The following is a 26504-nucleotide window of genomic DNA, read 5'->3' on the forward strand; positions in this document are numbered from 1 at the left end:
CATTCAAAGGAAATTAACACACACTAAGTTACACTTAAAGACGGAAATCTTTCAAATCATTTAGATCTGTATCTATAAATACAAATTAGTCTCATTTGCTTCTGAAAAAAGAAGCCTAACATCTGGTAAAAATGAATCTGCTCCACTTAAGATTTATAGTGTGTGTCTAAATCCTTTTATATTGTAACTTCTTAAATTTCTAAAGCCATGTTAAAAAGCAGACTTAAAACCAATGTTAGTTCCAAGTGACAGTACCTTGGTAACTATCTAAGCAAGAGGGTAGAATTTTGAAAGGGAGTAATTTTCAGTTCTCTAAACAGTAGAATAAATTTTCTGGGCTTAAAAGAAACAAACAAACAAACAAACCCCACACACTTTGTAACAACCTATCTGACGTTTAAATGAAACCCAGACCCCCTGCAATGGATCATTTTCTTCATAAGCTATTTAAGCAGCAGCCCTGGTCTGAGGTAGCAGAATTAATTGTAACATCTTAGACAGAGCAATATTTTCCTTTTCATCCCTTCAAAGTGGACAGTTTCAATGGACTAAAGCATGGCAATAACTCACTTCTGGAGAGTCTCACCATATGGAACAATCACCTTACCAAACTAGCCTTCAAGTGCCAAATTCTTGCATATTACAGAAGACAAGATGTTGAGAAAGCAGTTCTTATATGGCAGGTAGAACTGAATCTTAGACTGCCGGAAAGCCATTCTCATTTGAAAAACCTTAGAAATTGAAGGGTATCAAAAGCTTCTTCTGTTTTCAGGTTTTGAACAGAGAACACAGTACATTTAGGCCATAACAGTTTTAATTGCCCAGTGGATAAATTTTAGGCGCTAAGAGCTCAGGGTTGTTGCAAAACTGCTTCCCCCAGATGATTTATTCTGAGAATGGGACTATTTCTGTCTCTTGAGATATACAAAAAAAAAGTTCCAAATGAGTAGGATAATTCAAGAATGTGGTTTTATCCAAGCCTATCACTGAAGTATTTGTCAATCCATCAACCCAAAGGTGTGTGTGGAACTTTTGCCGGTAAAAAGTTGTGGACACAATAATCAGGCACTTCCACACCACTCTGGCTTGGTTGCAACTCTAAAGAACAAAGTACTGCTCTGAAAGCTGCCATACTAAATCTAAAATGAAGAAACGATTAAAGAGAGGACATGAATACTGAGCAAGACTTTACAGGCTCAAAGACTGCCAAGCATTAAATTGTCAGAAATCTAAAATAAAAGGATAGCCACTCAGTATTCTGTAGGCCATTAATAAACTCTGAAACATATTTCTAGAAGAAATTCAAATTACTTAGTAGATTTCCAATATAATTTTCTATGTTTTTTCGGGGGCGGGGGAGTAAATAGGCTCTGCCTTCTACAAGCTACATCACACATCTCCTTCCCTCTTACTGATCACCATCACTAAGGTTTTACTCATCAGATGAAGAAAAAGCTGGCTCATTTCTCCTTGCTACATGGTAGCCTTGGTCCATCTCTTTTATATACTAATATCCACTTTATTATGACATACTGCCAAAATTTTGGTAAGGAACTGTGATAAAGTCAAAACTACTCAACTGTTTCTAATTCACCTCAGCTAACCTTGACAGAATTACAAGACAAAGAAAAGATGCTTGTCTCAACTCAAGGGGGCTTTCAAATGTCTAGTGTGAAAATATATTTAGAATTTCTCACAATTAATAAGAAACAGAACAAGAAATCTTTTCCATAAAAAAGATCACAGAAATGTTAAAGGTAATGAACTCACAGAATTTAACTTAAGCATAATCTTCTCTACAGTTAATAGAGCAAGGGGTGGGCTCTCACAAAGGCAACACAGAAGAATTAGGTTCCCTCGCCCGAACTGCCTCTTCGAAAGCCCCTCTATTGATCCTACAGGCAACAATACCCCTGGGCTCACATTCATCCTTTGTAAGCATTTTTCTCTACCTCCTGATACAACTAAACTATAATAATTTAAACTTCCAACAAAATTCCCATCAGATTTCCACATTCCCTACTGACTAATCTTACCTATCATGCTATGGTAAGAGAGAAAAGCCAAGAAATGCAGTGTACCTTGCACACCAATCCTGTTTTTTATTAACTTTAGCAGGGAGAAGGAAACAAGGAAGCCTCAGAGGGTAATGGACCTGATAAAAATGATCTGTCTTCCAAAAGTTATCCTCCATAACAGCAAAGCTCCCACTCGGATGTCTTTGCTGGCTAGTTATTGCAACGCAACACTAGGGTAAAGAGTTGCTTTCCCGAAGAGATCGCATGCTTCCTGTAGTTTCTAAAAGTAAAAACAAACATCTAAAAAGTCACCCCAGAAATTAGTATAATATTGAAAGAATGTGATTCTATATAATGCCCACGAACAGTAGAATTCGCACTGATTTACTTGACCCACATTTGAACAAAATACTCTTCATTATTTCTGTGGACAGAAAATATATACCAAGCAAGAATTTCGGTGAACACTGATGCTTCCCAAGTATGAAGATTGCATTCGGTGCTTAAGGTGTCTGTATAGGAAGGAAAGCACAGAGATTTAGTGAAACCCTATCAAGGGTATTCTTTTTGAGTGGGTTTTTTTTTCCCCAAATCCTCAAGGTTTGTTTTCTCTTAAAGTCCTTCAAGGCCCAAGTCTATCACAATCTCCCCAATAAAACAGAAGAAAAAAAAAAGAAAAGAGCAGGCCACTAAGGGCAGACTACATTTATCCAAACAGAAAACAAAAACCCTGAAACCAACTCCTGTAGAAGTTTTATGTGCATTTAGCCATCTCTCTTTTCCTCAGTATATCCTCTTCCTTATTAATTACTTCAAAAAAAGGAGGATCTCCTCTTTATTTGTCCAGTGGCCATCACAAAGGATGTCAGGTCCACTTGTAAATGCCGATAAAATTAACATAACCCAATTCCAAATTGGTACTATGAAAACAGTGTAATATATTGCATTCATCCTGGTCCTTTTCAAAAATAAGCAAGGGGAGCTGAACTGACTGGTTAACTTATGTTGGGAACTACTACCTAGTACTGACAGTTCATCAGTTTTGTCCATGCTATAGTTCCATTAAATAAGATATTCTTCACTATTTCAGCTTATAATTGTAATATATTCAGTAGCTCGCTGGGCAAAAATGCCCAGTCTCTCAGAAGTACCTTGTTTCCAAATCACGCAACCTAGGCACCAGAGAACAAACAGCCAAGACAAGCTTCCGCCTCAATTCTACACATTCTCAAGATTAGATGTGCTCTCTTCCTCTTTTCCTTCCAAAATTAGACCCAGTTTTCAGAAGAGCTGAGGACCAAACCACTCCATTTGACTTTAATAGGAACTAAAGATACACAGGACTTCTGAAAAGCAGATCCTTGGATTTCATTCCCCTTCTAACACTAATACATCTGGAATAAATCAAAGTACTGTTTCCTCTGACTGTGAAGTTGTTCTGCTGAGGCACACTGAACGGAGCATTGCAAGCAAGTTCCACAGATCCGAACGGTGGGTTTAGAACTCAAAGTTACTGTCTACTCAAAAGACAAATCAAAGTATTTTTACAGACCAACACACATCAAGTGATTTATTGCACTTTTCAGTGATGGAAGACATTAGCATGGGAATAAAGAGAATGCACTTTTGCTGCTGACCGACATACTAAACCTTATTTTGTCTCACACTTCTCTCACGTAACAATACAAAATATGAGCTGCAGTCATATTTTGTATTGTACAGCTACGAACAATACAAAACATGGACATACACATATGGACGCACCTGAGCTACCTTCATTTCTACTAGCTGGGGCACGAACAGCATGGTCACTGTGGCACAGAACTACTCTCTAGTCAGGCTTGCACAAAAAATTCAAGGCATATCTTAAACTATTATCAGACATCCCCACAGTAAAATTTATCCTGGGCCAAGGGTTCCCACAAAAGGGCTGTAACCTAGTGTGACGAGATTTCAATTTCAGGTGGGAAACCAACAATACAGCTATATGAATATCTTCCAACTTCCATTTCTATACTGTGCATTTGGTTTAACACAGTGAGTTGTTTTAACCTGTTTTCTCTTGTAAGAATTCACTGGTAGATTTAATTCCCCCTGACAGCCCCCAACTACGGTGCCATTATTTAAGGGCACTATACAAAGCATCAAGAGGAAGACGGTCACAAATCCTAGTCATCACAATCTGATTTTCCTCCCACTTTTCCTCCAAGTATAGAAGGGCATAGTACAGCCCTGAAATAACTACTAATGGGTGATGTTCCCCAGCAAGTCAAAACATGCAGGAGTGACTAATAACCAACTCTCACCATCAGCGTGGTATTTTCATTGAAGTGCTGTAGATTAACTGCCCATTCGCTATCTAGAAAGTTGCTTTTTAAGCAGAGGAGTTTGTTTCGGAGATTTGCCCTGGCTTATATGACGACAAAAGATGCATCCAGCTAGGCTCAGTTCAAAAAAGTTCTCCAGCTGCATTCAGTCCTGACTTAAACAAAGCATGAGTTAAAAAAAAAAGAAAAAGAAAAAGAAAAAAAGCACAGCAGATCAAGGAAATCATTGCTAAAGGAAGGGCTAGCAGGGGGAAGGTGTGGAGCTTTTTTCTTTTTTTTTTTTTAATGTTATAATGAAACCCTCATTTGTGTTCCCTAAATTAAGTCACTCTGATGCTAATCTCTGTAATGGCATATTAGATAGGCAAAAAATTAACTTCACAAACCAATGATAAGACATTTTAGTGAAGTTATATTAAAAAGAGAATGAGAAATCCAAGTTTAGATGCAAGTATGGGTTTCATCAAGATTTAGTATTACGAAAAGTCTGAGAAAGATTAGCAATATTTCAATCATCACATGCAAATGATTATAACGTCAGTTTTGCAGAACAGTTCAGGGCAAAAGAGGCAGCAGGGAGAGATGCATGCACTTTGCCTATCTGCAATCACCTGTACAACATTGGGAAATTGTTTCAGTTGGTATATCTTGAGAATATGGAAAATGATGACTTAATGAGAAGCCATTATATTCACATTTCCACACAATAACTGGATGCAAATTAAATAAATACCAAAGATTAATATAAGTAAGCTCATACAGATCTCTCAAAACTCACCTTCTAAACAGGTGCTGCTCACATTGATTAGAGGGTTAGAAAAGTTTTCATGATTCACAGAAGCAGTTTATATATAGGTGGACTAATAATTTAAGAGGAATGTATTTTTTGACAAGAAAGATGAGTGACTACTCCAACCCATCTAAGAAGGTAATCTACAGAAAGTCAGTTCTGGGAGGAGGCTGAGCTAAATGTATCACTATAGAGTTTTACCATTAAAACCAAACTCTGGGAAGGTGCAAAATTGTTTTTCACATGTTTCAAGACTGTTTTATAAACAGTTTGCACAAATGATTGCCTATGATTACATGGAAACTAGCATATCTTTATCATTCAGGTCATTTATTTAGAGTAAATAAGATAGGTGTTTATCATTAGGCACAGATCTGGATAAACAAACAACTGGAATTGAAATTAAGCATCCTCTGCCTCAAGTTATTAGTTACTACACATTCATACAGCCCATTTGTACACTTCCTCCATTAGTCACAGAATAATTGGCATTTTAATATGCCCTTGACTGAGCTTGGGGAGAAGAGGGATTAGCAACTCAGGGCAAAATTGACAAGAGTGCGAAGTGAGCGACTTCATTTTTTATCAGATTTTGAATACCTACAATTCTCATGGTTTTCAACAGACAGCTACAACACACAGGCACTAAAGCAATTTGAAGTTTCTGTAAAACACAACACAAATGTGTGGAAGTTCTCATTACTACTTGCTTATTTTAGCTTGCAGCACCAATGTTTTTCTGAAATACCCAAAGTGTTAAGGATACCAAGACCAATGAGAGTGCCTTATGAATTTCTGAACCTGCATATCTTCTTAAAAATACTTCTGGATTGTTTATAACTGTTCTTTCCTCCCTGGTAACTGTAGCAAGTTCCCTCCTGTTCTCTAACTTTCTTGTGCTTACTTTCTTTTCACCAAAGCACAGGCTTTCACCCTCACAGAATACAAAGGAACACTTTTTGGGTATAATTTGCAGATAATGTGTTCAAGAAGGCTCCATGAAAAAATCACCTTTACTGGATGACAAGTATTCAGGAAGAACAAATTCACAGGATGCATTTATGCACATCATCAATCTTTTTATTATTCAGTTAAAGTACTCATAATAAATATAGCAACGTTAATGCTTAATCCTATTTCTGACAATTTTGAAGACTTAAATAACAAGTTTCCTTTTGCAGTCTAAACCACAGGTTTATATTCATTCAACTATACAAAACCATGGTTAAACTACACTACCATTCTTTCCTACCTCCAAAAGCCCCCCCTTTCCCCATTACTTGCTATTTAGTGGCAAAGTTAAATGGAGTCTTACCCTGAGCATACAAAATGTAAAATAAACTGAACAACCCCAATTTGCTGTAAACTTTAAATACAAGCAGGAGTCAGTAGATTTGCCTATCCATAATGCCCATTTGTGATAATACAGACTATCTTGATTTTCCAGTGCATGTTTCATCTGGTGATATTCTACTTCTACAGATTTCAACTAACTAGTCTCCACAGCAAAATATGTTAAAACTTAATTTTCATGAAAAATAAAAACACAAGCATTCCGAAGCTAGCAACTGTTTTTGAGTATTTTTTCCTCTAAGTGTATTTAGCACTTAAAAATCAAATATTATGTGCCTCAAAATATCAGACAGACTACTCCAAGAAACTTCCAAGGAACAACATGGACTTTGAGGCTTATGTAAAGGGATTCACTTTATTCTTTCCACATCAGAGCAAGTGTATCACAATACAATTCCAGTTTTCACAAGGCTTACTATTTTCTTGAAGATTAAATGAATTTCATTGCAACTTAACTACAATAGGAGGCATTTTCAATTTATTTTCAAATAGAAGGAAAGAGTTATGTGATTTCTTTGGTATATACATATCACTGTCACCTCTTCGCTATAAGGTCAAAAGATTCTGTTCCTGTAAGCTTTCTCCTCCATTTAAAGACAGAATGTTGCTCCAATTTTTCCAAGAAATTGTGATAAACACAGATGTAGGAAATGCTCTGTTTTTGACAAGATATTGCTAAAAAGCTAGTACATTTGTTTGCTGCCTACTTCTTGATTTTTTTTTTTTTTTAGTCAAATAAGCATGATCTCTTCCTTGCCACTGGAAAAAAGTACTGTTGTGATACATAGTGAGTGAAGATATATCTGCAAGAGCATTTTATTATTTTTAATTGACTGTGGAGGGAAAGAGGTGGGAAAAAGGTGTTACTTGAAGGTCTGATATCATTCTCCTCTGTTAGCCCTGCTCTAGCTCAGCCTTTCCATAGGAGTCACTGGTGACAACCTCGCCTCATCAAAAAAAAAAAAAAAAGAAAAAAAGAAAGAAAAGAAAAGAAAAAGCTCATGTTTCATAAGGGAATTTAGCAACAGTTTAAGAATAAGTTCTTATGTTTTTACTATAAAGGGTATATTTAACCCAGACAAAAACTGAATGGTACACAGGCAATCATGGATAAACCTCTACAAAACAGAATTCCAAGGGAAGATATTATAAAACACAAAGGGAAGGGCAGAGTGCTAAAGACTGTATTATTTTCTTACAAAGACACAAAAACAAGATTGGATGAAAAACAATAATAATAATAAAGAGCTGTACAGCAACAGAATTAGTTCAGATTTACCAGCCAAGTTTACATTTGGTAATAAAAAGGTTCTGCAAGAAGTTACTCCTGACTTTTCTTTATTAAAAAGGAGGGGTAGGGAGAATGAATCAGGAAACGAGTTTTAAAAGCAAAATATTCAGTATTTCCAAACTGAAGGACTGACATTTACAACTGAGGAACAAGACTGTTATACTGAATTCACCTTGCTGCCTCCAGATTAGAAGAAAAAAGTAAGCACAACTTTGAACTCAGAGGTAATAACTTAAAGATACTACTAGAGGAAAATAATTGTCTAAAGGATTCATGTTTACTGCTCCTCAAATGATAATTATGTTCAAGTAAGTTTTTTCTCTTTTTGAAGTTTTTCTTCTGTAAGGTAACATTAATAAAATCTGCTGCATACATTGCTCCGACATCTCTCAGGTGAAACAAATCAATAAACTTACTTTCACCACTTCCGAATTTTCAAAAACTGTATAAATATGACATATCTTGTGCTGTAACAGTTTAGCTCTGCATCAGCTAACAAGTTTCTCTAGGTTTGAACCTACACACAGCACAGCCTACTTGCTTTCTCCTTGTAGTGTGCCAGATCTCTTCAACTGCACAAACTTCTGAACAGAGCTGTCATTATTAATTCTCAGCAAGAAGCCTAAGCCACTGTGAATCATTGCAGCAACTGGCAGCAAGTTCCAGCGCTACTCTCACAATGCCTCAGAAAGGGAGAGAAATCCTAAAGGAACTAAAAGCTTTTAGCAAAGCTACCACTGACTTGGTTCTTGCACTACAAGTTGTCATGCAACTTCATTAAATAAAAGAGCAAAGAAAAAGGGTACATTTCAGAAACCAGAAATATTTCAACATTCTGTTTCCGTAACACCAGGGTCTCAGCTCCGTTCCACACTCCCAGAGCAGAGACTTCACACAGGCTGGAACTTTTGTAGTTCTCACTTCATTAAAAGCTGATGAAGCAATGACAATTATGACAGTAAGTTAAGAATGGAATAGTAGCATTCATTAATGATATTTCAGGTAAACTGCCTCTCATAGCTGTCCACGGTGCAAGTGTTAGGCCCTCAGAGTTAATTCATTGGAGACTGGGCACCAAGAGCACTGAGTGAGTTCTAAACAAGACTATAGATAACACATGCTGCACTCTTCTTTCAAGAAATGCACTGGACAATATAAGACATTATTTACAAAGCAAAATTGCTCATTTTCCTTCCTCTGTTCAGATCATATTGTTGGATGATATTCTCCCCATAAAACAACTGATAATAACAATTTTTCCTACAAAAGAAGTTAAATCAAGAGCAGGAATAAAGGCTTCCTTAAAAAGTACAGGGATTAGTCTCTAACATGCTGCTTAACTTTGCACTGCCAAGCCACAGCTCTCTATACAGACTCCTACAAACAAGAGGTAGACAGCATTTCTCTACATTGGGAAGTTTTCTTTTTTCTGGAACACACTTTCACCATGATCATTGCATTTTAGCAGCCATACTGCTTTAACAACATTATGTGGGAGACCGGCAGCTCTGTGGTCCAATGGCAAATTTATTAAAGTAATTTAAAGTATTTAAACTTTGACTGACAGTGATAGAAAGTTCACTCTTCTATAGAGAATCAAAGCCATAAAACTATGGAGGAGGAAACTGTATTGTGACTTTGTATTTACTGTATTCTCTCTATGGCAAGTAAAAAAACAAAAAACAGAAAACAACAAAAAAAAACCCTTGTTTTTCAAAATCTTTTGGGAGCACAGCTCATGTTCAACCCATGAACAAGTGTGCTTTTTACCATTTTGAGCTGCAATTTTCAGCAGAAAAGATAGAGCTGTGTTGCTGGAGATTGCTTATTTAAAGCAGTATCTATACTAATGTGTATTTTATAACATAACTTTAAAAAGTTATAAATCAAAGTTCAAAACTTACAATATGATATATTTATTTTTTTCTGAACTTCAAGTTCTTTCTTGCCTTCCACTCACTATCTCACTGCCCACTCCCGCTGATGAGCTGGTAGTCAATATAACTTGCTTTGTGGCATCAAGGCAAGCTAATTTTGAAGTTATCATGGGCTTCCAGCGCTAACCAAAGAAATCTGAAGCTGCTTGCTGTGAGACATAGCCACATGCAGAGGTTCATGCTGGTTTTAGAGAACAAATCATCTTCAAGAGAGGCATACCATCACAAGAGCAAAACCTCAGTTTTTGTTGAATTAGTATTCTCATTAAAAAAATATTTTCTTTTTTATCCTTATATGTTCTTTCCTTGACTCATTGTTCCACTACTAAAATGTACCATAATTTTTTAGTAAACTAAATTTCTAGATAAAGGTTAAAAAGAGTCTACTCCTTTCCTTGGAAAACACACAGTTCTTTTAGCCTGGAAAAGGGTAATTCTCAAAACAGCACACTCAGATAACAACAGACAAATTCAGGTATCTATCAGACAAGACACTGATGCATTGTTACATTCTTACTTACGCACATGTTCCAAAATCCTTCCCTTCTTCAAAGGTGTTAACTACTGACCCCAGTGACCAACTTAATTTGATTCAGTTATTGACACAACAGCAACGGGGACTGCTAATTTAGTTTAGTTTGGGGGGGGGGGGGGGGATTTCTGTGTATGCCCTTTTTTTTCTCTCCTTTTTTAAACAAATGTGAGAATAAGTTTTCAGCTTGCTCAGTGCTACTTATTTTTCTTCCAGTTGCCCACAAGACACATCTTCCAGTTACACTGACTTTCTATGAAGCATCCAGTTGTAATTATTATTGATACTTTGGACCTGTCAGGGATAATTCCTACCAAACAGCAAACGTGAGACTATTGTGGTGTAATGCATCACAGTAAAAAGACACAATGGAAGTCAGCTGTACAACTAATCTCCAAATTTTTTATAGGTACCCATAACTGATATGTACTTAGTTGGCCTAGATGCAAAGAAAAATTCAGAAGTACTCATCTAGCATGCAGTGTGGACCAACTAAAATAGAATCATAAGATTTGCCTAAACCAGAGTGTTTTGGTTTAGAATAAGTTTCAAAATAATAATAAAGTGAGTGCAAAATTCAACCATTTTCCCAGCTCCCTTATTTAACTTAAGGCATTAGTTTCAAAACGAGAAAAATTTTTGTTGCACTTCCGCAGATTATACTAGTTGCTTATTTAATGGACTTGCAATAGTCCATCCTATTTTTTGTTATGAGAAATTAAACAAAAACCCGAGATGTCTGGTTGCCCACACGTATTTTCGCACACAAAAAAATTTAGCAGCTCTCCTGGAAGCTGGGAAAAGACATATCTTTGGAACAGTGTGTTAAAAATACATCTCTGTTTCCCTACCTGTTTCTCACTCAGAGCTGTGATTTTGGCTTGAAGTTCATGAAGCTGTTTCTTCAAATCAGCGTTCTGATTAGAAAGAAAAAATATCTGTGAGAAAGATATTCCATTTGTTAACACAGAGTAGTAGCAGGAAGGTTTTTTGCATAATGTACTACAAATACAGCACCTCTGGATGTACAGCCAATAAAATTCAAGTGGCTCAACAAAGCCTTACTCAAGTCACTGAGTGCAACAGTTGTCAGAGGATCCTTCTAGCACTCAAAGAGAGACAGCTCAGTTTGAAATTAGGACTTTATTAAAACATCCATCAGTGCTTACCACAATATAAAGTGCATTTATACTTTTCATTACGTTTACAACTCAAATAAGGGAAAGGTTAGTTAATATATAATACAATAGTATTATACAGTATACAATAGGGTGCTACCTAAGGCACTCTCACCTCTGCTACTTATGCAAAGGCAGCAGTTTTAACTGTGTACAATATCAACACTATAGCTATTAAATCTTTATTGACATACACACCAAATGAAACAAAATGTATCTAAATCTTCATTTCCATGTATTTTTAGGCCTTAGCCTACATTTAAGAGAATTACATCTGCCTTAGTGCATCATTCATGTCAGTACTTTGCTTACAAAAGCACTTTAAGATTTTGAAAGCCATAAACATCACTATAAAGATGCAGATAGAACACAGTTTTTAGCAAGACTATTTATTTTTTATTCAAAGAAAAAAGTTTTGCATTCAGTTTAAAGTCTGTGAAGCTCTGCAGAAAATATGACAAGGAAGCAAAGTTCCCTGCATTTTTCACTTCCTCCATTTTATTTGCTCTTATCTATGCTGTAAACTCTTTACACTAGTAAACACACATCATTACTAGAAAGGATCACACAGGTTTATTGTGCTACATGAAATATTAAAACATAAGACTAATATTGCTACTTCATGCTGAAGAAAGCTTCCCTATGTTTATATTCCTCCATACAATTTTGAAACGTGTTATAAACCTAACTCGTTACTTGTAGCTAGTCTTCTCCAATATACACACAATTTTAGCAAAGCCAAATATTGACCAGTCGTTCTCCCTTCTTCCACATTCCACTTAATAATCCAGGATAAAAATGAATTTAGGGCATTGGAAGCAGGGACCAGAATGCTGGATCCTCCATTAAGGAATCTCTTCACACTAGTCTGTCTGGCTCCCTTTCGATTTATTCTTCCTGGCTCCATGAACTCCGCATTCCTGCTTGCGGCAGGATCTGTTTTTCAACAGACATGAACAGAAAGCAAACTCTACAGGCTAATTGCTAGAGGACCTGCCCAGCAAGTAAGAACAACAGACCTTCCAAACAAAAAAAACCAAAAAACCAAAACAAAACCCAAAAAACCAAACCAAAACAAACAAACAAAACAAACAAACAAAAACACAAAAAAAAAACCCAAAAAACAAAAATACCCCCCCAACCAACCAAACAAAAAAACCCCACCACCCACAGGGCATTTAGTATTTTGGGTGGAAGCATTTAACAGCAAGCCCCAAGTGAGGTGCCTTTATCCCTACACTCAACATTTCAGACTCATTGGAAAACTCCAGGTAGCTCCCCACTGAGCAAAATGGAGTGCTTAATTGCTGTACAAGATAATCCAGTCTCCTTACACAGTCACTGGGAAAGGGGTGACTTCTGTCTACACAAGGAGCCCAGTTATCTAGCTTCAGCAGCTCTGAAACATACTGAGGCCAAAAACCCACTTTTTAGACATTACAATGCTGAAGTTGTATGAAGTTGTAGGATAGGCAACCCAAACACAGCCTTAAATGACATTCTTTATTTGGACAACAACTATTGGAAAGAGGATCTGGTGTCTAGTATAACTTCTAGTGAACCTTCTAGTACTCAAAAAAAAAAAAGAAAAGAAAAAAAAGGAAGCACATTCTAATGGCTATTTTTATAAAGAGACACTTCTGTTAGAATAAGAACCTTGCTTCTACTTCATACTTGAATTACATGATAACCATAATCAAGCAAGGGTTGCTTGATTTAAACAACCAGGAACATGAAGTGAAAGGCTCCATAAGCTAACAGGTTCTTAACTATCCAACTGTCATTGCTTAAAGAATTGTTTATAACAGTTTTCCTCTAAACACTATATTAACATAAGAGAACATGAAGAAACTTCTCAAGCTCTATGCAATGCTATTTTCTACATTTTAAGGGTAAATAATGCAATATAAAAAGAAATATATAGTTACCTGCGGATCTTGCTTCATTTGGGCAACCAATTTCTAGAAAGAGAGAGATACAACAATACAGTGAAGATTTTCATTAAGGATCTTATTGAACAGTCTGAAATTCAACACTTCTGGAAGGCTTTTATACAAAAAAAATATGCAGTTTACAGCATTTTTAATAGTAAGACCTAACCCATAAGGAATCCAACATTATATAATTTCGAAACACATTATTACTAATGTAGTGAAACTATCACACTAACATATCACTTTTGTTCCTTCTCCTAAACAGTTCTGGAACAAGTGATTCCTTTTAAGGACAATTCAAACCAGCTGGGTAAGCTAATCTAATAGCTGTGTGTCCTCTAGAACTGCTGCCTTCTTTGCTTGCAGTCACAAGAAACAAAACACAGAGAACCACTTTGGACACAAAAGCTGTTTGTATTTTCAAGCACAGAACATTTCAAGTACTAAGGGATTGCCTGTGTGTTGGCTTGGCTGATACCGCATGGAAGACCCATGTTCAGAAGTATCTCTGCCACTTTCCTCCCTCAGTCAGAGAGATTGAGATCATCACAGAAGGGATGCCCTCCACATCCGAGGGAAAGCAGACAGATGGTTACCATTCACTATTCTTCCTCCGTCGCTTCCTTCAGGCAGCTGCAGGAGGATGCTGTCTCTATTGCTAAGTAAGGAAAAAGTTATCTGGCTGTCACCAAAGAAAACCAGAGCCCAGAATGAAGAAGCAAGGTAAACAAAGAATCCTAATTTCTGTTTTGATTGCTGACAGGTTTATTCATCACATTACATTGTTCTCTGCATGTGAGAAGGAGACATGGCAAAGCTTGTACTTTCTTCTCCATTTTCTCAGCAGATTAGGGAAAAGGAGTGAAGAAAAGCAAGGATAAGAAACAAGCAAAATATATATGTTTCATTCCACCTGCATTAATACTGATCAGAGAATTTAGTCTTTGCCAGTTAATTATTGCCAGTTAAGTTTTATTTCACATCCTAAAAGTGGTGTTAATCAGAAAAAGCAAAATACAAAGGTAGTTCCGAGTCAGAGCAGTTTTATCTGCTCTAGTACCCTCTTTCCAGTACTAGCCAATAGCAAACAAATAGGCATCAGTATGAGTGCTGGACAAGTATAGAGTGTTACTTCCCATCTTCCAGAAATCTACTTCTCAGATGTCTTCAAAGATTATATCATAAGTTTAATACCTAGTAACAAACTTTTCTCCCATTTTTGAACTCAGGAATACACCCAAAATTCTGTGATAATATGCTCCCAGGTTAACTACAGTAATCTATGCAAAAGGACCTTTTGAACCTGCCCCCTAACAACATCAGCATTAGGGGCAAATACAGAAAATCATTCTTGACTGCCTGTCTACTCTCCTTGCTCATACCGCATTTTTTCCCACATCTGTCATTCTCCATCAGCCATCTCTTCTTCAAAGTCTTCTCAAGCACAACTCATTCCACTGCTTTGTTCATCCTTAGCACTTTTCCCAGTACTTCTCTAGCTCTTCTCTACCATTTGGAGACAAAGGGATTAAAACTGCATGTAACATTCAAGTACTCCACATCTCTGTATCACAAGAACTCCTTCCTCCAACCTAATAGCTAATTCACAGCCTGTATTGCATATGTAAGGCTGGGATTGTTTCTAAGATGCATCGCTTACCATTTATCTACACTGAATTTCATCATTTCACCATACAGTTATTCAGTGTCATGGGAGCAGAGGTGCCACGTTAGCCATGCGCTTAGCTTATTTTTCCTCAGTGCTTTCTGCCACATCAGAGTTTGACAAACAAATCCATTAGCTTTTATACATACAAAGTTCTTGTACAGATTTAGTCACAAGACAATCCAGCCAGTGACTGTAAACTGTTCACGATATATTGCTAAATTTATGGATCACACAATACTGCATCATCCAATCATTAAAAAAGTTCTTTCACACTAACCCCAAACACAAGCTAAATTTAAGATATTTTAAAACATACTGCTTTTTTTCCCTAAGAGAAGAGAGAAGGAAAAGGATGTTTTAGGTTCTTTTCTCCCCATCGTCTCCAAGAGTCATCCATATAGCCCAACTCTCCTCTGTGAGGAAAGCTAAATATAACTCCTCTAACACCTCTTGCAATTGAAACTATGAGAAGCAGACTGTTTCAAAATAACCTTAATTAAGTCAACACAGTAGCAGAATGCACTACTTAGTTAGATTTGATGCAGCTCTCCTCTCACAATGAGCAATATCGCCTGGCCATGGAAGATATTTAAGTATTCCAGTTACACTCTGATTATCAAGTGACCTGGTCAGAATTTATTTAGGGAAGGTTCTTCGATCATCTAAGCAAAACAAGAAGTAGCAGCTTCTCTAAATCCTAAACAACTAAACAACTCCTTTGGGTCCTCACTGGTAGTTTAAGCTACACACTGCCAAAGAGGTAGTATTAAAACTCCAGGCAGAATTCCGAAGGTGAACTGGAAGAGGCAGGAAACAAGGAGCTTTTCTACAAAAAAAATTAAAAAAATTAAAAAAAAATTGCAGTCACACTGAGTATCATTTTCTGTTACTATGTAAACAGTTGTGACAAGTGAGATGCTGCATCAGGAGGCTAAGAGGCTGGGCTTGCACAGTGAAGAGTTGAACTCAGTACATTCATCACATACACACATACGCCTGTCCACCAGTTACAAGAAGAGGACAAAGCATGAGTTTCATACAGTCTTGGCAAGCTGTTGAAAGAGTCCGGGGTGGGGGAGAAAGAAAAAAAAAAAAAAAAAAGAAAAGAAGTAAAAGCAGCTAAGTGGGACAGTTCTCCAGAACTCCTACAGTACCGCCTTAAGAAAGGCTACATTGTACCCCTTTAAATTACAAAATTAAAAAACATGCAGTTCAAGCATTCTATTTTAAGAACTTTTTTAGGGCCAAAAAACAGTTTATATTTCTATCATTGGCCATTTGAGGAGCACAGCAGTAACAACTAACATATGGTTCAAGGAAAGTTTACTGAAGCACTAGATATGCTGCTGTAAGTGTTATTTTCCACTGTAAAAGTTTAGACTTGTTCTTAACCACAGTAATGGGAATAGATAGGATCTTAAAACAACTTTCTAATATAATGGCTTGTCTAGTTTCACCAACTAAACCCAAATTTAATTAAAGTTGACTTAAGTGCAGAGTGCATTTTTGATGAGGGCTGGGGAAAAGCACAGGCAAAGGGGACCAAAAAACCCTGAATCTGGTGTGGGGCGAAGTCTTCTGGAAAGTTTTCCAGCCTCCATCTCTCTTCCTCATCATCATATGAACAGACGCTAAAGCTTATTCAAAATTTGTGGTCTTAAAATTTTTGTTAGTTTAGGAAAGGAGTAGAGATACACATAAGAAATAAATGTTGTTATACAAACACGAGACTAGCATTCTGATCACCATATAGCAGATAATACTTCAAGAAATACTTACGGGCCTTAAACATTTTAAAGCCTGCAGCAATGCCTTGGGTAATTTAGTAATTTCATTACCCCCATAACAAAGCTTTATTAAGTTTTGAAGACAAGTGCCTTGGAGGTTTTGAGGAGAGCACAATACTTATCTGTAGTTCTAGGAACTCATCTTGGGCCTTTTCAAGTTTTTCTCCCTAGCTGAGAGTTGCATCTTTGTTAACGCAGCCATAACTTTACTAACTTACATTGCTTTACTAATCCACCTACACAATTTCTTGCACTATGCTCACTCATTGTAGCAGCTAATGAACAAACCATCTTGAACATTTTCTCCCAAGTTAACCGATGACTTGTCTAAACATTTTCCAAATTTGCAAAACTAATCAGTGTAACTCAACATATATTTCCTTTATCCATGTGTGTAACAGTTGTGAATTTCAAATGCCCTACAGAAATACTTGGAGAACTGCCTTTAGAAAAGGCTTCACTAATATAAACCTAACATAGCAAGATGGCATTTACTCTCTATTTACGGCTGTGACAATTTTATTTCAAGATTCTTTAATAAACATTTTGCTATATTGTACTTGATTCATCTTTTTAAAAATTCTCATTTTTATCATAATGGAATGGCAAACCACAACTCTACTGCCATGTAACATTGGACAGACTGCCAGTAAAATACCCAAGATGTAAAAAATTTCTGAGCTCAAGCACTACAACATTTTGGGTAGCAAAAGGATATAGTTACTATCAAAAAGAGAGACACTAAAGCAAAAGACACTCTAGAGGAGAAGCATCATATAAGTCTAATTAGCATTATACACATTTCACTTGGGAAGTTCCTCCTCCATGTCTTTCTATTCCCAACCAAGTATTGAAGACGGGTTTAGAACTCACAAAAATTTTCCAGCCAGAAGCTGCTGAATACCGAATTTGGAAAGTTTTGTGAATGCTAAAGAATAAAAAGTAAAATAAAAATACACACCTTGAAATGTAGATTTTTCACATTTCCTAAAAACAACAGGTGGTGGGGTCAAAATGAAGAGCGTATACAATTCTAAAGCAATTTCATACTTAAAGCAATTATTACTGTACATGACCCCTATTGCTATTATTTAAAAGTAAAACAAGAAAAATTACCTGGTGAACCTGAATTTCCACTTTCAAAGCCTCCTGTAGAGTCTGCAGCTCCATTCTCTGCCTTCTCCACTTTCTCTAGATGTCCCTTTGCTAATTCCAGTGCCTTTAGTTTCTGGTTTCCTCTTTGCACAGGCGCTATAGAAAAATAAAGGCTTTGCTTTAGGTAGCGAAACACAGAAGTCAGTTAAGAACAAATGAGTATAACAGAGCAGGAATACAGTAGTGAATTACATTCTACTGCAGCTTCCTAGGCTAAACACAAATGATCCTTGGACACAAGAAATCTAACTAAGCTCTGCACAGAATGCATTCTTTGGAGTAGTTTAGCCAAATTTGTTTCTTCTCCAATACCCCAAAGTTGACATTTTTATCATTTATCTTAGTTTGTGGGCCACTATTTCCTGTCAATATCCTATTGCAGTTGCATGTTAAATTACAAAATTTAACTATTGAGAATGTTTCAAAAAGCTGGGTAGATGAGAAAATATTCTGCAGACTAAAGTTCCGCAAGCCAAATGGGAGTGTAAATTGTTAAACAGAATGTATTACATTAACATACATTCATTGATATTTTAGGGCTGTTCTTAAAGGGGATGGTCTGCACGTGATTTGACAGAACAGTAACGTAGTAACAAACACTGCCTGAAGTTTGCACTGAGTTAGTCCTTTCAGTTGGAACCTATTTTGAAGAAACACAAGACTGATATAAAGCATAAGATTTATTCAAAATCATTAAAATCCCTTACTGTTTCTAGGTAGAATTCCAGTAAGTATGAGTTTACCATCTTGACATGAACTTCAAACAAATTAATCCTCCTAAACTCTGACATAGAAAAGTATTATCATCCATACTTTTAAAAGCCTTGAATTTGGACAAGAGAATTTTTTTCACAAATATGTTAAAAGTATCCACTTCTGAGACAGGATTAAGATTCCTGTCTTTGTCCCATATGCTCAAAACACAAAGGAACCTGTGTAAAAATTGGATGAAAAATATCTATCAATACATACACATAAAATCCTTCAGGAAACACTATATAGCAATCTTTCCAGTCATTTTTACCACATCAGACATTAAGGAATCACAAGTGTTAAAGTAGTTCAGATTTTTTTTTTTTTTAATTTGCTCACAAATTATTGAACAGGTATTATAGCCAGCTCAGAGGCATTCATAACACAGCTTTGCTGTTTTCAAAAGGATACTGACAATTTAGTATAGATTAGACACGTAGGCTGCAAAGAGAGAACATTCTCTTAAGTTAGAGAATTTTATTTGAACATCGTCTAACATCGTCCCGCTATGGCAAACTGAAGAGTTGGACAAGTCTATGGACTTGTGCAAACAACCCAAGTAAGTTTCACAGTTCTTAGTCTTGTTTTTCTGTCCAAACAGAACCAAGTTACGAAAAGAAAAGAGTATAAAGGATATTTAAAAAGCATGATATTTAAATTCATTCTTTTTTCAATGTTGCCTGCTGTTAGCGTAAATTTCCATATTTAAATAACAAAGGCCTAATCAGACTTTCTACTCAACACTGGAATGACCTTCTCCAAGGGTCTCTCCCACATGTAACACAACAGCTAGAACAGCTGCCTCTGCAGCACTACTCTCTATAAAACTGTAATTTGTATCAAGGGATACATGGAAATTACATATAGTTCCCTGTTCTATTACCACAAACCTTAATGAGAAAACAGAATGCTGGATTATTACTTCCACTCACAGACAGGAGCAACTATAGTCTGCATTAAGTCCCTGTCATTGCAGTTTCAAAAGAAATCATTCTTTAAGGAACCTGGTGGGAGACTGACTGCTGAAGATCAGAGTCATTACAGAAGCAAAGAGTCTTTCATAAGCCCTAGAAAATTCAATTTGGGGGTAAAAATACAGGCAAATATGGCCACAGGTTTTTTTTTTTCTTTTTTTTAAAATGCATCTTCAATGAACGAGATAGCAAATGAATAGCTAGTACCATTCTATGACTACATATTAACTTTAAAGTTCAAAACATCAGAAAAAACATTTATCTCAAATATGACGGTCAATGACAAACATGTTTTTAATACACGGGACTGTAAAGCCTAGTACTAGTTAATGTGAAAAAAGATATGGTACTTCCGGGGGGAAAGACTGAGCAACTATTATTAATGCAGAACTTAGTTTGAGAGACAGAAATTGAAGTACTGATGGTTCATAAAAATTAATCCAACTTTATTTGATTGATGCCTTTAACAGCGAGAAAGATTTTTCAAAACTAATTTTAAGAAGGCTTAACGAAAACGTGATAGTGCTTTTCAGAACTAAGTGATAGTTCAGTCTACAAAAATTTTAGCCGTGTTAATGCAGTTATGGACAGGAACAAGGATAATTCACTGCCTTACAGCAGGAAGCACATTGTGACAACTCAAAAACCAAAGCTATTTAAGTAACATAACAAATCATTTGCTAGTTCCACGCCAAAAATATTTGTTACAATTTGAGATGTTTTCTCCATTATAATTTTAGAAAGTTAATAGATTGACTCCTTAACTGCAAAGATTTTTAAACAGATCTTCTATAAATTGGAAATAGGTCTCACACTACATTATCCTGAAGAATTAATTTCAACCCATAATATTGAAGCCTCCTAGAAAAGGCAAGAGAGAATAACAGAAACTTTTGACCATTCTTCTTCTTTTTGCAGGTTTGCCAGCTCTTCACTCTTTCTTTTTACTTGCCTTCCCCCATTATGGTCTCAGAGGAACTGCCTTTGCAATATCATTTACTTCCAATTACCTTCTGCTGGCAAAGTTACACTGAAGCTCATTTTAAGCACAAGAAAACAATCTCCTCTCCTCAAAAATTAAGTGGCTCAGATGTAAGGAACAGAAATTAACACTGCTCCATCACAGAGGAGCACAGAGTAAGGACTAGTCTTTTGGAATCGCCTCCCCTCCCAGCAGCTGCACTCGTCAGCTACCAGCACCACCCTTCTCTGTAGCAAAGCAAAACTGGGATTAGCAATTACCAGTTCTGTGGTAAGTTACGCTATATTTGGCACGGCATCCAAGCTGAAGCACATACCACCACCACCACTTTACACAAAAGGAAACAGGCACAGGACAATGAAGAAATTATGTCAGGAGCTTCTGAAGTGCTCTAAGCATCCAAATCATTAGTGAGGCTGGGAGAACATATCAAACAAGACTTTCATTTTAAAATTCGGTCAAGTTGCCGACTTCCAAACAGAAGATACATACATTTGTCATTCAACTGTAGCACTCTAGAACTGAAAGGAGACAAACAAACCAGGAGGATTGGAGAGCAAGAGCACAAAGCCTTACTGGACTGCCATTTGTCCGCATTTTACTGATGCAAAAATCCAGATAGCACACGCGCACATCTGGGGGCACAGGGATTAAAAGGACAAATGCTCTGCATAATATTTTACCTTATAAGCTAATGATGACTATTCCAAAAGAACACTAGGAAGCAACCAGTAAAGGAGTTCTTTAAAACACGGTTCATATGATCACTGGGCAAGGCAGCACAAAGCTGAAGAGACCATATCCTTAACTAAGGTTTCCCCGGGCTGGCATGATTTGGGAGATGGTGAAAGTGGTACAGAGAAGAGAACGTCAAAGCTTACTATATTTACTGAGGAAAGAGCTTAATATAAGACAAAGTTACTAACCAAAAATTGGGTATATGCACTTGTAGTTTACCTCCCCAAGCAAGAATAACTATTGAAAGTTATCCTTGTCCAAAATTCCCATTGAATACCTTAAACATATTTCCAATTCTAATTCTCAAGAGGGAGGGGAAGAAGAAAACATTCTTTACATCCAACAAATCATAAACTGTATTCCTTTATCCTATGCAGAATAATCTCTAGAAATATCTATGAGGGCAACTGCTTAAATATCAATAGCATCTCCTTTGAAAGTTGGTACAGAACTACCTAACAGATTTTGAGGATGCCTGGTGAGTGGCCACATGTATTTTGTAAGTGTAAAAAAATCTTCACTATTCTTGAACTTTTTTTAGACTGAACCTTGAGGGGAGATGTAAAAATTTAAGTCCCATGGCATTATAAACTATCTGTGGATTAATAATAAAATACATGGTGTTTTTTACTTTACTCTTAGGTAAACTTTTTAATTAAAAAAATACTTCTGCTTGTAGCTTATTTGGAGTTCCATGGCTGGTCTGGTCTCTAAACATCCTTCATCCCATTAAATTTTAAAAGAAAGAGCATAAATGCCTTATTCAGTGCTCAAACTGGTGAATTCCAAAGGAAAGCAGGGGATTGTGCAGTACATGCATCTTTTGTGCTTTGACACATACTTCCAAGCCTCAAACAGGAAGAATACTGAGAGCAAGTAGTAAATTTGCAGTTTACTGGATAAATTCTAACTTTTGGAAGCAGCAGTCCTCCATTCAATGTCTTGCTGGCACACATTTGTCACAAATAATCCTTTATTTCTTAGATAGTTACTTCAAGACTGTTAAAATTTCATATCCAATTAAGTACCCCAAGGCACCTCAGTTAAGTTAGTGCATATGTTTACATACAATATAAATATTCAGAGACTAAATGAACCATTAACATCTATAATAATAATCACATGCGTACATTAATTGGGGTAATAATAGAGAGGTGCTAAAAAAACCCCTTTAGTCTATGTCAGAAATTCTAAAATATAAAGCCACTTAACCTGTTATATTGGGAACTACACTTGGAAACTGCTGATTTAAGGTATACACATAACAACACAGGTAGGACCTGCACAAAAGCTATGAATGCCTTCTGTGGGTACGTAAGGACTCTGAATAACTTAGAATTTGGCACCTAAAATCCCTTCAAATAAATGTTTTCATACTATATAGGAAAAAAGCCCTATTATTATTTTTAAATAGATTGTTAAGTTTGCTGGAATTACCTACCTGAGGCCCGAATCTCTTAGACCTAAAATGATTTTATTTATAGGATTTCTGCTTCTATCGGCAACATTTACTTTTTAAGGTTTAATTTCTGAATATAAAAATTGATAGAATTTCAGTTTCAGTAAACATCAAACTTTTCCAGAAATGGCTGCTAACTCTTAGTACCATCTATTCTTAGGTAAACCATCTTTGCCCAGCAAAAAGTACTTACCAGTTCTGAGAAAATTATCTCCTTCAGCTCTCTACCCCCTCCTACAAAAGAGAAACAAAAACAAAACAAAAAATAATGAAAAATAGCTTGAATAGAGTTTGAAACAAGAAAAAGAATATTCACAGATTTGGAAAGATTTTTTTTTTTTTAAATGCAGAAACTAAAAAGAAAATCCATTTGACATGGCAGAAAAAGCCAGGGAGACCTACAATTCTAATCCAGACTAAAATACTAACTATTACTGTCACTAGCGAAAGAAGAGATCATAGGTACAAGCTTTTCTAGTTCTGTGCAAGGCCTCTGTCACCCAACCCTTGGTAAAATACCCTATCTCCATCATATTTATTAAGATCTAAATCACAAGTCATCCGTTGTCACAGCTAAATATGACAGTTACCCACCCCAGACATCTGCCCACCTCCTCTGCTAGAGGTTATACCAACACAGCAAAGATGGTAGAGCAGGTGATGTGTCAGCACAGTCACTGGAGCTCAAATCCCAGAGTACTAATGTAAACTGAAATCAATGGCAGTTTAAGCTAATATGCTAGGTCATGAACTGTGGAGGCTGAGCAGATGCGCTGTCCATTATGCTGCCTGTGTCATGGGAAGCAGAACATTTAGCAGCAGAGAAAGGTGGTACCTCTTAAATCATCCTCATATGAATCATGCAAAATCGTGAGTCAGAGCCCTAAAAAGATAGCTAAAATATAAATGGCAATTCATTTGCTCAATTACTTTGCCTGAAGGAAAAAAAAAACCCTCTAAAATACTCCTGTTTTCTAGTAAAATACTAGAATATTAGTCTATTTTAAGGTTTGATTCCACAACCAAGAAGATTTTTGCAGTTATGTTTCTATCCACACAAGCCATTGAAGTTGAAGTTTAAGCCCCAGTGTTATAAATAGATACAGCAGCAGAAACCCACATAATGTCTCAGTCAATGGAGACCACTGAAAATGATGGAGTTTACATTTGCTAACCAGCAGAAGTAGGGTGCCAATGAACACCTAGAACAGAACAGAAAATGGAAAGCCTACTTGTTGGTAGTGACTAGGCATATTGCCTCTCTCCCCTAGTGCCGGATTTTATTGTGCATTTGGAACATCAAAATATTACAGGAGTGAAGCTGTTTATTTAAATAAACCTGAAAAAGTGTTTCAGAATTAATTTATGTCCAATTACTAACATGGTAGGACACGAGAAGTGGAGGATGGACTGTTTTGAGGATATGCTCATATTAAGTGCATTTGCTCTGGATGCCACAGAACCTGAAACACCCTCACTGTTGACAGTTATTGAAAAGAGTCTTCATTCTCAAATTCTAGTTGTTTCTTCTTTGATCCTAACACCTTAGTTGTTACCTCCATCTTCCACTATCGATCAGTTATTTTATTGGTCTGAAAATCCATACAGGAAGCTCTTTAATCACTACAAGCACTTTTCAATAGGCATGAAGCCTACAACTATGTTTCAATGCTATAAAATTTTTTTTTCAGTCACAGTCATCCACAGCAATGAAAGCTAAACAAAAGAATCCTGGTAGTACACATCTATAAATACAGTCTTAGAATAAAAGAGCATGACTTTTATTCAAAAAGAAAAGCATCAGTTTGTTTGCTGCACAAGTACACAGAGAACAGAACAGAAAACTGTCACTCTTAAAGTAGTAGCATGATTAACTGTTCCTTCCTTTCTCTTTTCCCCCTGGCTCTATGTAGAGAACCCCCTCCATAGCAGGGCCCTAGGTTCATCAAGAGTGAATCTCTCTCTCAGCTAACACCGAGAGAAAAGCTGCATGGTTACAAACCTTTGAGCTGCTTGTCACCACTTTGAAGGGTTGCAACCCCAGGCTGAGGAGCCAGGGGCTCCCAAGGGCAGAGTTAGCAACTCCAGGAGTCTAACCGTGACTCTGAGTGATTTGCTGTGTTGCCTTGGAGAAGTCACTTAAAGAGGACCTAGACAGGGAATGGAAATACATTTGCATCCTATTCTGTATATAATTTAATACAGCTCTTTTTCTTTAAGTGTTGAGAGCAGGTTAATGTTTGAAAGTAAAGCCTTTCGAAATACAAAATACCTTAATTCTGCCCTCATGCAAGCATAGTATTTTTCCTGGCAACTCTACCCCATGTAGCAGAGAGGATAAAATTAAAGAATGAAGTATCTGTTAAACAATTTCTTTTCATTCTGAGTTTTTGGTTTGCAGCCTCATGCCTTCTTTCTATTCAACACCTAAGCTCTACAGCAAATACAGAATTGGTTTCCTCATAAGAAACAGACTAATGAGAGCCACAGAAAAACTTGCACCTGATACACACAAGTTTGCTTAGATAGGAAATTGAAACTGAGAAATGAAGAACAAACATCCAAGTGTGATAATTCCAAGTATCTTATCTGGACTTAATTTTCCATAGTTCTTAATATTTTTATAGCGGTACCTATGCTTACCCTTACAATAACCTGATTGTTAACCATGGTGAAGTCTGTATCACTTTCTGTGCAGAGGACTAGCTGGCCTAGAAGATTCTGACCAATTTCTGCTCCATCTTTATTAGTACCACAGAAAGTTGAAAAAGATCAAAACATACATATACAACAGTGCGCTGAATCAAGACATCATGTCCAGAAGATTCCTAGCTCTGATCCTCCCAAAAGGGGAAGGGCGGATGGTTGCTACTCAGGCTGTTGTAACAGTCCAACAAAAGGGCAGAAGCTAGCACGCCTGCCTGCCTGCCTCCCAGCTTTCCCATTCCTGGCAAGACCCAGTGTCAGTGGAGCGTGCCAATTAAAACGTGGTCTATAATCACAGGACACAACCACCTCTGTGTTTAGGTGTCTTTTGGATGACCTGCACAAGTGGTGAATAAATGGAGACAGTGAGTTCTCTCAGATCTGAGGTGATATATGTCCCCTTTGTTTCTGAGATCATAAATACAACAAAAGTCTCCTCCTCTACATGCAAGCTGAGCTTCTATTGCCCCAAAAGAGAAACACAGTTGTACCTTCCATGTCAACTTAATCATTTTTAAAGGGGGAACAGAAGAAAAGACACACAGATTGGCTGGAATACCGAACAAACTATTTCTCACATTCACTGGCGTGATACAACTAACCTAAAAAAAGAAGTTTGGTAATTTTTAAAAGGCAGCAGATGCAGGGGATCAGGATCCTGAAAAAGCATTATTATTACGTTTGTCTAGTCAAAAGTGAGAGCAAGTAGAGATGAAAACATGGTCAAGACCGATATTCTCTATACGGCATCATTATCTATCGCGAAGCCACAACTTCCTCTGGCAACAGCAAGCATTGGGCATGATCTTTAATTTTGATTGACAAATAGCAGGTTCATATATGCTGAAGTCTGCTATATGGCTCAAGAAGTCCTCTGCACAGTGGCCATCATCAATATTGGAGTAAAAGAGATTCAAGCCC

General features: G+C 36.7%; 1 protein-coding gene across 8 annotated transcripts in view; it reads right to left on the reverse strand.

The window, feature by feature from the left end:
* The window catches only part of PHF21A (PHD finger protein 21A), a 140661-nt gene that overhangs the window by 84522 nt on the left and 29635 nt on the right, over positions 1–26504 (reverse strand). For 4 of the 8 annotated variants that reach the window (XM_064512647.1, XM_064512649.1, XM_064512648.1 and 1 more), the window contains exons 2-5: positions 23071–23111; positions 17933–18067; positions 13355–13387; positions 11100–11186 (exon numbers count right to left, since the gene is read on the reverse strand). In XM_064512647.1, the coding sequence (XP_064368717.1) occupies positions 11100–11186; positions 13355–13387; positions 17933–17986 (174 nt within the window). In that variant the 5' untranslated portion in view covers positions 17987–18067; positions 23071–23111. Of the gene's footprint in view, positions 1–11099; positions 11187–13354; positions 13388–17932; positions 18068–23070; positions 23112–24879; positions 25028–26504 lie in introns of all 8 variants that reach the window. The other 4 variants (XM_064512646.1, XM_064512645.1, XM_064512650.1 and 1 more) reach the window with 2 other exon arrangements.

This window comes from Dromaius novaehollandiae, chromosome 5 (genome assembly GCF_036370855.1).
Source record: "Dromaius novaehollandiae isolate bDroNov1 chromosome 5, bDroNov1.hap1, whole genome shotgun sequence".
In the NCBI taxonomy this organism is placed as follows: Eukaryota; Metazoa; Chordata; class Aves; order Casuariiformes; family Dromaiidae; genus Dromaius; species Dromaius novaehollandiae.